The 14,103-nt window shown below is 32.8% G+C and overlaps 1 protein-coding gene across 9 annotated transcripts in view; it reads left to right on the top strand.

Moving 5' to 3' along the window:
* LOC100647103 overlaps nt 1-14,103 on the top strand; it is a 76,316-nt gene that overhangs the window by 48,396 nt on the left and 13,817 nt on the right. For 4 of the 9 annotated variants that reach the window (XM_020864220.2, XM_012311303.3, XM_048408283.1 and 1 more), the window contains 2 exons: nt 9,934-10,094; nt 10,712-11,884. In XM_020864220.2, coding sequence (XP_020719879.2) covers nt 9,934-10,094; nt 10,712-10,906 — 356 coding nt within the window. In that variant the 3' untranslated portion in view covers nt 10,907-11,884. Of the gene's footprint in view, nt 1-9,933; nt 10,095-10,711; nt 11,885-13,594; nt 13,719-13,945; nt 14,045-14,103 lie in introns of those variants that run through there. The other 5 variants (XR_007225021.1, XR_007225020.1, XR_007225023.1 and 2 more) reach the window with 5 other exon arrangements.

Here is a 14,103-nt window from a genome sequence, read left to right as displayed (position 1 = left end):
ATTTTATATCTGTGACTGTTTATTCAGTTCAAAAACTAACTGTTTATTTAGTATTATAATTTTGATAGGTCGAAAGTCTGTTTCATTTATTTAATTTGTCAATTTTGCGACTGTGACTGTTCGTTAACGCATATTATAATTAAATCTATCATTGCTGGTTACCGGTGGCCTTTACGGCGTCACTGACATGCATAATATCAGCCATCGCCATCACAGACATGTTAATCGTAGGAATTACGAATCGCCAGAATTATCTCCGTTTGTTTGAAAATATTTGTCGGTATGGTATTTCAAGAGAAAGTATTTTACGGGTTGAGTGTTTTCGTGGATGTGATTGGGGTGATTGAAGGGGTTGTTTGAAAGGGATGCTTTTGTTTTTTGACCGTTGGTAATGGTTTTCCCCGAGGGAGGATACTCGAATAAGAGTTCATCTTGCGAAGGAAGAGATTAATGGGAACGTAGTGATAATTGATCGGTATTGTTGGTGAAACCGATATAGCAGCTCGTGAAATCGGTCAGGTGCGAAAGTTTACATATATATTTCGAGCGTCGAAACCACAATTTGAAACATCGATCCTAGTCCCAGATTGTATCACGATCAGTCACCGGAGTCCTTTAAAAATAAAATAGTATAATAAAAACGTTAGCTCCATGAATTTTGTTGACACGTTATGACGCATATTGTTAAAATGCAGCACAATTTATTCGCCCCCACATTTATTAAGGTAAAAGAAGTAAAAAATTATACAATATAATGTTACAAAAATTACCTCCTTAGTGTTGGTGCGATTAAATGTTTCGTAACTTGGAATGTAATTTTGTTCCGAAGTTTTTTGAGTTAAATAAATGCTTTAATTTTCCAAATTTCTTCTAGAAACACATTAACAATAGACGTATTCATACGCGTGTTAATTCAGAATTGATTTTACCTTGAATTAACAATTGAATTGAATATTTTTTAATTCATTATTTTGTTGAGGTAATGTATAAAATGAAATGTAGTAAATAATCTAATATGATAATGAAAAATAAATTTAAAAATTCTTCTTTCTTCGTATTTGCTGTTCTCTTATAAAATGAAGACACATTATATGGAAATATTAAATATCGATTTACAAATAATTTTTGAAATATAAAACACAAGATGCTTTTGTAAAATATGTCCAATTATGGGTATCGGCTTTTAACCCTCCTACGCCCTTTTATCACCTTCAAGTGTTTGTTTGTATATATTTAAAAGGTCTTAAATTCTTGTTTAAACTTTATGTTAAAGACATTTTAAAATATTCAACATCTTCTTCTTTGTTAAAACGAAAATATGATGGAGATATAAAAATTGGCCAGTGTTTCGGTTTGTATTCCTTTTTATTAAGTTTTCTGTTTGACGTAGAAATTGACGAATGTTATTGTACTACCAGTCCTTGATATTACACATTATACGGTAATATAGCACTAGTACTTTATATTGCTATAGTCCAAACTACTGATATGCAAATTCGTGTAATCCCATTCTTCAGTAATGCGTTATTATTAGCATCCACGTCATGTTATAGATTGTACTAGCCATGGAAAATAATAGTGCCGTGTATTATTACTTTATGACACTACGATAGTATAAATTGTTGCTATAACATTAACATATGTCGGAACTGTGATACTATTAATCAACTTATAACACTCATATGTATTCGTCGCTATCCTCGACTTTACTCGGTAATTTTAACTCAAAATTCTCCAATGGTATGTTTTACTATTCCTTTATCCTTCTTTATAATCCTTATCGAATTAGAATCACGGACAAAAATTTTACTTCTCCAAGTATATTATATATAGACATGCTACGTTAAATAAATTGCAAATTGTCCTTGACTGATATTTTTAATAACTATTATTAAATATATACGTAGACGATCGTACTAGAAAAAATTACTTAATTTGTTTAATTTATAAATATGAATTATAACAGTAGGGTACTTATTGAAAAATTATATAAATCTTACTAGATTCCAGGTAACCATTAAAAATTATTAAATTTTATTGAAAGTTTAAATTAGTAAAGAACTCATATGTTTCATATGGTAATACAAATTTCATCGATTAAATGCATATAATAAGTTTAAATGCTTTCTTTGTTCATATTTTGATATTCGAATTATTAAATTATCATTGTTATTAAACTTCGATATTTATATTATTAATTATCTGATTCGACTCTTTAAATTAAATGTAGACTTTAGGCTATTTGATTCATTTCAAATTGTTTCAATAAGATTTAAATCAAAGAATGATACAGGCTCCAACATGTAATTATTGATTTATTATTTCTAAAATTCTTGCAAATAGTTTCCACAATTTTTCGTCGTGTATTTTGGATCATTATACAACTACTAAATTCGAATCTAATCCTTAATTATTTTCTTAGTAACCCAGATCAATTATCACATTCTATACCAGAGCAGCAGGTATTCTAATACTTATAAACATGGGTATATATGGATATAACACCTCAGTAATTAGTAAACTCTGTTATTACAGTTTGCTCATGTTTCACAATTTTACTAAAAATGCAGAAAAATATCAAAAATTTTGTATGGTTCTGAATCGATGGAGATGGAGATGAATTATATGTTCACCAGACTAAATCATATACGACGAATAAGATACAAAATTTAACTTTACAATGATATTGCTCCCAGATTAAAGAGAGCGGGTGACATTTCAGATATAAGAAGTTAAATAAATGCATTTCCCTCTTTCAGCGACTTACTATTCATCCAAACTTATTTATCTCTCCTCATAGAATATAGTAACCATATTCGATTACCTAACTTTGCGACACCTTATACAATTTCCTAACCGCCCCCAAACACCTACGTAACACGTTTCCCCTCGACTTTGCCTTGACGCAGCGTTTCCTCGAAATTAAAGGAGTCCCCAGACTACGCAAAATATTCGCGAGATTAAAGGCAACGAAATATGTATTCGCGGCCACATCGAAATTCATTTTCATATCAAAATAGAGAATTTTCATCGCTTATATATCGATCACTTATCGTACAAATATTTTATTATTTTTATTTATTTATTTATTGTCGCAAAGACTCATCATTAGCTACCGCAATGCAGAAATATTGTACGATTACTTTTCTTAAAATTAAAGAAAATTCTTCAAATTCCTATAATTATACATCTGAGCTAAAAAAAGCATGCTGTTTCCTATTCAATTTGTATGTTTATGTTAACTCTTCCTTATCTTTTTCAAACTAAACAATTATTTGTCAACGATGAGAAAACTTATTGGTTCGAAAATAATGGATATACACACGTAGCTAATAGAAGTAACATATCACGATCGCACTAGAAATCGTTTGACGTAACCATCAACTTCATCGGCACAGTAATCACCCGGATAGATTGAAATGATGACAATTACCGGGTGATCATTACCGATACGCGAGATTCGCACCTGTTGCGGACCGCACACCAGCGCGGTTACGCGTGTCACCACGCGATACCAATTTCTGATTCCACGTCATCCGGTTGAAAACCAGCTAAAATAGAAAATGCGTCACTTTCTAATCAAGGCCACGCTTGACGGTATAAAGTTACACGTATATTTGTAGAAAAGATATAGTGACGTTATAAAGTAGCCCTTCGTGTACACTTCTTTTTTAGCACACTTGTTTCTTGATTATAATATGTACACTAATATATTTTATTTAAAACATATACGTAAATAGATGTACATAAATTGGAGAATATGGTTGAAAGAAAAAAGAAAATATTTTCAATGGAAAACTTATCTAATATATTTTATCACAAAACCAAGTCCATTTCCAAGCTGTGAATCCGAGATAAAATAAAATGAATAAATATTTAATATATTTTACTATTTACTGTTTAAATACCATTACTTGCATCAATAGCCTTTCCATCAGTTTAGAAGAATTTTTTTATTTTTACTTATAATCCAGAAATCAAAGAATTTAAAAATAAAGAGCTTGTCAAACGACAGAATAATAATTCTACAAAGTTTCATCACGAACTGGTAGCTCATCTAATTAAAATATATATATATACGCAACGAGCGTAATCATCTTGTCTACAATTGTTATTGGAATAAAGATACATTACAACCTGTTACCTCAGCGTTATAATTAATTCAATTACATCTATCACCTTAAACGAAATAGCGGATCGATCAGTTTCATGACGTCGATTGTAAAATCATAACAGGAATTTACGACTCCCGTTGACGCGCTTCCTTGAGATCGCGTCTCTCCGCGAATGGTCGACAAAACACGCTAATTTTCTTATTACATATATTGAAATTTTTATTTCATTTAATCCTGTCGTAACATTTTATTACACGTAGACATAATAATTATTTTACGTTGCGGTTCGATGTGTTCGGGATTTTGTTCGATTTATCCGTTAATAGAAATTTTGTGATTAAAATACGTTTTATATAAAACAAGAAAATATCGGAATATTTACATACGACAGCGTATATAAATATCATCTGCATTTATTCGTGAATCGTTAGAGATGTCGACGTTTTCAAAGTTTCACTTTTTCCAAGCCTTTATCTGTTTCATTTCATTCCTCCTCATCGTGGTTCACTATCAACAATTCCATCGGTGACTTTTATTGCCTCGTAACGATGTTAAAGTGTAATTACCACAGTGGGAAAACTCTAACTGTTTCTTTTTACCGGTTAAAATTTGCGTCTCTTCTGTTTAATAGAAAGTTTGCAAAGCTACGTTAATAATTAATAAACCCTCTTTCTTTAATATCATGAAGATACAGCGGTAAATGAAAGAAAAACTGAATGACAAAAAAGCATCATTTACGATGAAACAAAATTAAAGAATTGAAACATTGAATGGTGTTAACCCCGGTTTTCAATATGGACAAGAAATATTATTTTAAATTTTTCACTTACAATTTTAACTGTACCTTACTTGTTATTTTGAAAGTTAAATAAAATGAATTACAGATTTATCTTTCATACATTTACAATGGTAAGCATTTAATGTGGTTTGTAATTATTAATCGAAATATCTGGGAGCCGTTCTATATTCACATACGATACTTTCAAAGTTCAAAAGAACATCATAGCGGTACAATTAATTGAATTTACGAATATTTTCCTGTTTATATCGTGGCATACACTCTCTTGTACGAGATATCATTTCCGGCTTAAATTCCTCAATTATAATGGACAAGAGAAAGATGAATAAATATATAATATAATGATAGATATATATTACGGAATAGGTTTAATACAAAAATTTAGATTTAATACTTATTCGTAGAAGTGTTAATTTTCAATTTTCCTCTGTCCGCTATTTACGGATATACATATATACAATTTTTATATAGTTTTTGATGAATTACGTCGTTGTTTTAACATTCGTTTGTTAATTAAACGAGAAATTGTTTCAGTATAAAGTAATTATATTTCGTTAATTAACGAGTTCTGTTGTGATACGCTGGATGGTAAAAACATTTCCGATGCATGGAATGAGATAATTTTTATTTTACGTTACAGTTGTATATCTATAAATATATTTGAATAAATAATGAAGCAAAGGAATACGAGCTATGGAATATGCGTGCTTATTTTTTTGTAAATTATTATCTAATTTGGAAAATGTATTTGCGTTTCGTTCATAAATAATGCAAACCGATATTTATCCTAGACTTTTCATAATTCGTGGAAAAAAATATAATTAAAACATGTTATTTTTGTCACGTACGTCGTATCACGCCCGAGCTATCACAAAACACATATTTCATAAAAGAAAAACCTATCGATGATCGTTACAACTTACGAAAAGTCTGTCCAAGACGTAACATGGCGTACACCTGTCACGTTCCCTACGCTCTATTCCTGCTTTCATCCTCCTCTAAATCCCAAAGATTTCCAAACCGTCGCTCTCATATTGTTTGTCAGTGGTGGAACGACGAGAACTCCGGATTACAGCTTTAATCGCTCTTTAAGTGCATCCACGCTGCCTTTAATCTCAAAAGGAAGCTTGTCCCGATTGAACTCGAGGCATAGTACAGTGACGACTTAAACAAAAAAGAAAAAAAGAAAAAAGGAAAAATTTCTCTCCTTCTTTCGCCACTTAATCGACCTAGAAAACGTCGATTCTTTAAGGTCTAGTGAATTCTTTTCCTCTTTCACTCGATTTCATCTTTTCTTCCTGTTTCATCTACTTTTCTCTTTATCTTGTTCTGAAGAAAGTGGGTTAACAAATTCCACCGTGAATTATATTTATTGATTTAATATGAATCAGGGTGAAATCAATCGAGATGAAAGTGCTTAACCTATTAAGAGGACTAACGTTGGGTCAATGTAGCATCTCTTTCATAATTCCTTTAGTTATAGTTATATTTGTTATAATATTGGATTGTATTTTATAATATTACGACGAGACATTCTTTAAAATTGTATTCTCTAGATATTCTATAAAATATGTACTCAACTCCTAACTTTGATGGTTCAATATGAATTTTGACAGGTAAAAAGATACCTTTTCGAAAAATACATCGCGCACAAATTCGATAAAAGCCGGCAATGTATACGTGGAGATAATCCTTCATTAATCATTTAAAAGTACAAAGAGTACAGAGAATAAAACTTATAAATATAAATAAAAATTATTATAATATTATAGGTTGCGTAAATACATGTACAGTATGAGTGACTTAGATAATCATAGACTGAATTTCATAATTTTTGGAAAAGATTGATTTCTTTAAAAAAAACTTCATGATATTTAATTACAATACTTTATGTTATGTCTTATGGGAGAGAAATTCGTTAAAATACAAATCTGCGATAATTCTCAGTAAAGCTTTTATAGCTATTATAATTGTATTATCATAATTATTATTATTTCACTAATTGGCCCCTTATGTGATAAAGACAACCTTGACTTGATTTAAACAGCGATATTTCCGTCGTTTCGTTTCGAATGGACACGCGTCTTCAAGGGGGTGTGGCGATCGCCTACAACCACGGGGTTTGTCAGAAATAGTCGTGCATTGTTAGCAGCCTCGACTGGTCGGAAAGTTGTTTTAGAATTTGCACTGGGAGTTACTGGAAATATCGTTGGACAGGGGAGAAGACGTATCCTTTTTATTCGACCATTGTCCTGCCTTCTAACAAAGGCTTTATTAAGAATCGATCGGGAGCACGAGCATGTACGATGAAAATTAATGGAAATCCCAAATGCACGTACTACACCGACACAGACAATTTGTGAATTTTTCGAGTATTCATGCAAGATCGATTTTGAGAATTTCTCAGTTTCAGTGATCTCTTGGGAGAAGGAAGCGAGTGATAGATGGTGACAAATGACGAGGAAAAGTGGAGGCTGGAAGAGTAATAAAACGGTTGATTTTGGCGGAGAAAAGTTGGATGTTGGAAAAGTTTGGAAATTGAGAAATAGAAAAGTAGTGGAATGGTTAATTTGAGGATGGAGAGGTTAAGTGTTTGAAAGGTTTAAAAATCAGAAAATTGAAAAAGTGTTAAAGTAATTTTAACAGGGAAAATTGGATATCAAGAAGATTTAAGAATTAGAAAATAGAGGAATTGATTAACTTCAGCAAAGAAAAGTTAGATACTGGGAAGATAAAAAATATCGAAAATGGGAAAAGTTGTAAAAATAATAAATTGTAACGCGAAATGATTGGGTATCGATTTACAGATTAAAAACTACAAGAGTAATGAATAAATTAATTTTGGCGCAGAACAAGCTATAATAAAAAGCTATATAAAATAATTAATTGCAACAGAGAAAAATTAATTTGAAAAGCTTATGGAATGCCTAAATAAAAAATATTCTAAAAGAAAATATGAAAAACTTTAAATACATTAAAAACGATAACATATTAAAATTATATTGAAAATACAAAGTAGTAGAAATTATTATATTCTTTTGCTACGATCATTTCATTTTACAAAATGAATTTTTCCATTTCCATTAATAGTGAACGCATTGTCGAAACGCTAATAGAATATTTCGAAACTAACGAACATACGTAGGATATTTTTTAGTCTACCATTTTATTGGCGAGGTTCGAGGTTTCGGAGATGATGTCATATTCAAGGTTGTTCCACCCTAATCGATCTCGGGTAAATAAGTTGATGATGCTTGTCTGAAACGAAGAACGAATCGAACGAATGTCATGGCAGAATAAAGGATATCCTACCAAACTAATATTATTTGTAATCTAATTAATTTAACAGGATCAAATACAATTTTTTTACGCAATGATAAAAAATAACAGCTAGTGATAGCGAATTACACTTTATTTTAAAAATAACATACGGAAAATAATTTTAGTTTGCATTAAGATAAGTAAATAATGAAATAATTTGAAGACAAATCGTTTGTTAATTCAAACGAAATAAACGTATAATTATTTCAAAATATTGTATAGATGTGTATAATGTTTAATCAAATGAATATAATTATAATATTTTGTTACGTAATCGTTAAATATTTTATTCAAATAATACAGAAGCCCAATATTAATTTTTAATACAAGATGTAAAATAAAAGTTAGCGTTACTCATGAACTGATAAGAATAAAGTCATTTTAGAATTTACGTGCAACAAAACGCTTTTTTATCTCCGAGGCATGAAGCAATTTTCAGTCGGCAATTCTCAAGAGCAAAAAAACATATATCCCTCGTTTTCCAGTGATCATACTTCAAAATGAAAAAGCTTTCGAACGTACACGAGAATTTCGATACAACCGTTAATCCTTGATACTCGATACAATTGCGCACAACAAGAACAAGCTAATCGAATCCGGAGCGCTTTTTGTTAAATTTACCTAGACGATTTACGTTCATTACGCGTACAAAATGAAACAAACGCGTTCTATAAATCGATAAAACGAAACTGTCAGCAAGAGCCTTGGCATTTTTCCGCTGCCTTTGAATTTCATACGACGCAGCCTCTAAAACACGTTTTCTCGCAAGGTTGCAACAAAATTTCGCGCAAACAGACGCTGCTGCGATCCGGGGGCGGGTGAAGGTTCGAGTCGATCTTTGCATAAAAATAGTATACGCTCGATAGCGTGTGAACAGTATAATAGAAAAGTTATATGAAAATTATATGAAACGATGGTACATTAATGGAAATGCAAGGTGTCGAAGAGACCCGCGAAACGACGAAAATACGAGCGCGATAAAAGAAAGTAGAAAAATACAGGGATGAAGTGGGAAAATAACGAAGTTGTAGAATGGAGACGAAGAATTGATGATGCTGAAAGGAATAACGAGGTATCGGAACAGTTAGAGGTGTTAAAGGTAGAAACTAGAGAGTAAGAAGGCGATTAAAGGAAAGAATGGGAGAGGTAATGATGTACAGAAATTGGAAAATCTCAGATCGATAAAATAACGAAACAAGGAGATAATTGATCACTTGGTGAAAATTCTCCCTTCGCTTTATGGTATAACCGAAGAATTATATTTTTATGAACACAACGAAATAAATCCTTTAAATGTTATAATCACAACAGTTTGGAAATTTTACATGAATATATAAAAATCGGCAATCTAGTGATCGTTAAAATACTAGGATTACTAACAAGATAGATACTAAATATAAAAACTTAAAAAGAAGAGATATGGTAATACTTAATCTTGGATACTTACTCGTGGATATAAAGCCTATAAAAATATTATTATAACGTTAGTAATATCAAATAATAAATATCAAATTATTGATACTGCAGGTTATTAGAATGTTCTTAATATTGAGGCAAAAAGGCAAGGAAGTAAAAGAATTACGAATTTTTTACTAGCATTGCGGTGTAATAACCCAAAGGAATTGAAAAGCATTTTAATATCAGTGGTAATTCGATTAAAGCGCCGTGGCTATAATTTTCCAATTCTTTCCTTTCCAGAATGTCCAATCTCCGAAGACGGGATGGAAAGGTTTGCGTGTCCCACAGCGGACAGAATGGGTAGATACCATTGCATCGACGATCACGCCTTGTGCGACGGTTTCATAGACTGCCCTACAGGCGAAGACGAGGACAGGCAAGCCTGCATGTTTTACAAAACTGTAAGTCTCCAATTAGTCATCTCGCGACGGTGTACAATTACGTTATTAATCAATAACACGATCAATACCCCACAATTTCTTGCAATTATCATGCAATACACTTTGTCAATCTGTGTAATATACTTTCTTTTTATTTTTACTATTAAATGAATAGACTAGAAGGAATGCAAAAGTGTTATTAATTGTACGTGTACGTTATGCTTTATATTAGTATTTGGTACATATAGTTAATAATTAATGCGAAAATGTGATTAATTTCGTGTGTCGTGCCTCGTAATATTATTTTTTAGTAATACATTTTGCATGAAATAAGAAGTTTATGCTATTATTTCTTAGTTTGATATTTATTATCTTCCAAGGAGAATAAAGTCTATAAATATCATAGTCATCAATTTTGTTTTAAAAAGAGTTCTTTTTTTATAATGTCCTTCGATTTTCTTTAACTGATATTTACATTATTACTGTGCCGAGTTAAATCTTAAAACTCTTCGCTCTTTATTTCTTTAACATTCCAATCCTTACTTTCTTAATTTATTAAATTCTTTAATTTAACGACGTCTTATTCGTAGAACCTCTCACCCAATTCCGTGTCAAAATTTCTTCTATGCTATTTATAGACTGTCGCAACCCTCGAAGACGAACAACCTTCACCGTGCATCGCCGTTTCGCTAATTTTACACGCAATTGCGCCGTCTCCAACCCCTTCGCGGCATAGTTCATCATCTAACGCACACGCAAACACTCGAAAGCCGCGGAGAACTAATCTCGCGAACTCGGCAGGGCTCAATTTACACTGTCTGGCGAGCCCGTAAATCTCTAAAAAGCTTCGTCGCCTTAATTCTTCCGGCCCTTAAGTACAAAGGCATTCTCCTCCGCCTTTGCCATCGTGAAAAAACAACCGGTAGAATAAAGACTAGAGAGACAAGAGAGAGAGAGAGAGAGAGAGAGTAGAGAGACAAACCAAGGGAAAAAGAGAAAACAATTGCTCCTGATTTCCACGAGAATTCTCGCTCGCGAAAGGACAGAAGGAAACGAGTGGATGAAAGAAGCAGATTAGAGCACGGTTAGCACGCGCTGCAAGAGATAAGTTTTACGTACAAATCGCTTGAAAAATGGAACGAGCATACAAATGGTGCTACAGTGGCTCGCGAAAGTGTTCCAACACTCCTAGAAACGACTTATGTATATATTATAGGAAACATTTTAAAATATTATTAGCGCTGTAACGAAACACAACTGTCGTGATTATATCAAGGAAATTTAAAGCAGATGTGAAAATGTACTTAAAAATAATAAGATATTTATGGCAAGTATGCACTTCGCAAAGATAACTAAAATATTTGAGGAGTCAATTATTCACTATATCAATGAGTTACAATATTTAGCGGAACCATTTTTGGCAGTAATTAATATTTGTTTAAGACTACTGTATATTAACCTTTCACTAACAATAAGTGTATGTTTGTAACAAATCTCTTTTAACTTCAATTTACGTCGTCGGACCGATTTCAAAGTTTACTAGCGTAATCACGATAGTCGTGACTCATTATAGTAGCAACGCAATTTCAAAAAGTTTCGTATAATGTACATAATATGTTGGTACAAATTCTCTGTGGTAAATGTCAAAATGCTTCTTTGAATTACTATATGTATTTCAAATGTTCCAATATTGTTATATACAGTATACATATACAGTAGCTAATAACGTAATACATAATGTGTAATATTTTAATATTTTATTATCTTACTATCTTAATGAAAAAGAAATAAACAAATAAAGTTTTGTAATATTCTATGCTCTTTTTATAATCACACTTTACTATTACTATTAAACATAATCGCAATCTCGTTCACGCAAGTAATTACAGTACTATACAATCTTAAAATATTCATCACCGATGACTATCATGACGGTAAACGTGTTAATTAAATTCATTTAAATTAAGACTTATAATATATCGTATAAACTACAAATTATTTCGTTCACATGAATTTCCAGTTATTTGAAAAATCTGAGATTTTTAAACAATCCAAATATACATACAGAAACAGGCAACACTTTTTTAATTTAAAAAAAGTTGATTTTTAAACTTATAAATAGAATCAATATTATGAAACGTGTGTAAAAGTCAATGTTTAATTTCAACTGATGCAATAAAACGATTGCCTTCGAGTTCAGTTAATTAACAGCGAACATTACGCAATTGGTGTGTATATGCAAACAACTTGGAGGAACGAACGTGAACCTAAAACCTACACGCCAATTACACAAACACGTTATTTGCATAAACATAGTAATCGTGATACCGCATCCCACGTACGGAATAACAAAATTAAAACTGCCAACTGACTACCGTCTCAGAAAAATTCACGCGACGTTTACGTTCGCATTGGTAATTCATTTTTCATGTATCGATATTCTATATTCGTTCAAACGCTTCCATGTATCAGGATACGAAGATAAGCTCGATTTAATCAGTTTATAGTACGCTAATATTCGTATGCGACTATTGTGTTTATGATGAACCAAATCATCGCATATCAAAGTTTGATTTGACCATATACCTTTCCAATTAAAATATGTCTCGTCAAGAAGAGTCAAGTGTCCAAATACCTTTCAGCAGTAGCATATTTGCTTAACGTTGTGATATTTTCTCATAATGACTGCCTCATCATGTTTTCTGGTCGTATATTAGCGACCTCGTTACGTTCTTCCCAACTGCCACATCCACCCTTTTCCACCTACCTGTTCCACGTAACAAACAAAAAACAGAGAGGACCTTGTCGAGGAAAGAAGAGGAAAAAGAAAAAGGAAACTTGAGCAACGTTTCGCCCTCTCGCGGATTTATCATCCCTCACATCCGGCGAACAGTTGACCTTTCTCTCCGGCTGATTCCGGGCCGGCCTCTCCGCCTCTTTGAAATCGATATTTGCTTCTTTTCCTTCCGGCTGGTCGAGCCGCGCCGCCGCCAGTCTCTCTCTCTCTCTCTCTCTCTCTCTCTCTTTTATTCTCTTTCTTCCACCGTTTCCACCTCGTAACGGAAGAATACGGCCAAAGAAGAAGAACGCGGAACGGCCCGTGTTGTCGAAACGGAATTGGCCTGATCAACGTGGGCGGCCCCCGGATCTGATTAAACTACGTCGCCTCGAACTCGAACCGGAGAATTAGATTTTCCAAGGTAGCGAGACGCTCTCTCGAACTCGATCAGCTTTCGAAAAGTAGTAGACGCCCGCGAGAACGCGCGCGGATTTTCGAAGGGAAAGTTCGCTAACTGACTTAACGAATTTTTTGCCGAGAGCCCGGCTGGGGATGCGTAGGGGCTGGATCGGAATATCGAACGAGCTATCGGGCCACACGAATGGCTCGGGATGAGTTTAGACGATGGTCCTTTTTACGGAGCTGGCGGTATTCTTTCGGTTGTTCGTCCTTTTTGGGTTCTGGATGAAGGTTAGCAGTTTTAGGGATTCTTTCCGTATATTTCTTTCTGTATGTTTTACAGTAGCGCACGAAAATACCCGAACACTTAACACAGAATTCTTTCAAGAATATATTGTGTGCATTGTGGGAAACTTTTTGAAATTTCCTTAACGCTGTAATGAGATATAACCACTACGACTACAATGGTAAAGTTTGAAACAGAACCGAACAGTTTTTCACGATTAATGCATGTGTAGAAGTTATATGTAATAGAATTGAATGGCTTTCGATGTTATAAATGAAAATCAGGTATTTCATGAGATTCTCTTTATGTTTGTTTTCTGTATTAAGCTTTGAACGCTACGTTTTAGAACGATAAAAACTGGATAATTTGTTCAAGATTTTCCGCACAATTATTTCATCGTCGTTTTAGTGAACAGTGAAAGGATCAACAAGAAGATATTTATCCGGCAAATTTCCTATTTTTCATCGCTTTAACCTTTACTATAATTTGAATGAGAAATATACGTAGGTACATGCGTGCATTTGTCAGCTAAACACGTTACTTTCATGTCGAACCAGGCTATCAAG

The sequence above is a fragment of the Bombus terrestris genome, chromosome 8 (genome assembly GCF_910591885.1).
Source record: "Bombus terrestris chromosome 8, iyBomTerr1.2, whole genome shotgun sequence".
Classification (NCBI taxonomy): Eukaryota; Metazoa; Arthropoda; class Insecta; order Hymenoptera; family Apidae; genus Bombus; species Bombus terrestris.
This window is presented reverse-complemented; position numbering and strand designations above follow the sequence as displayed.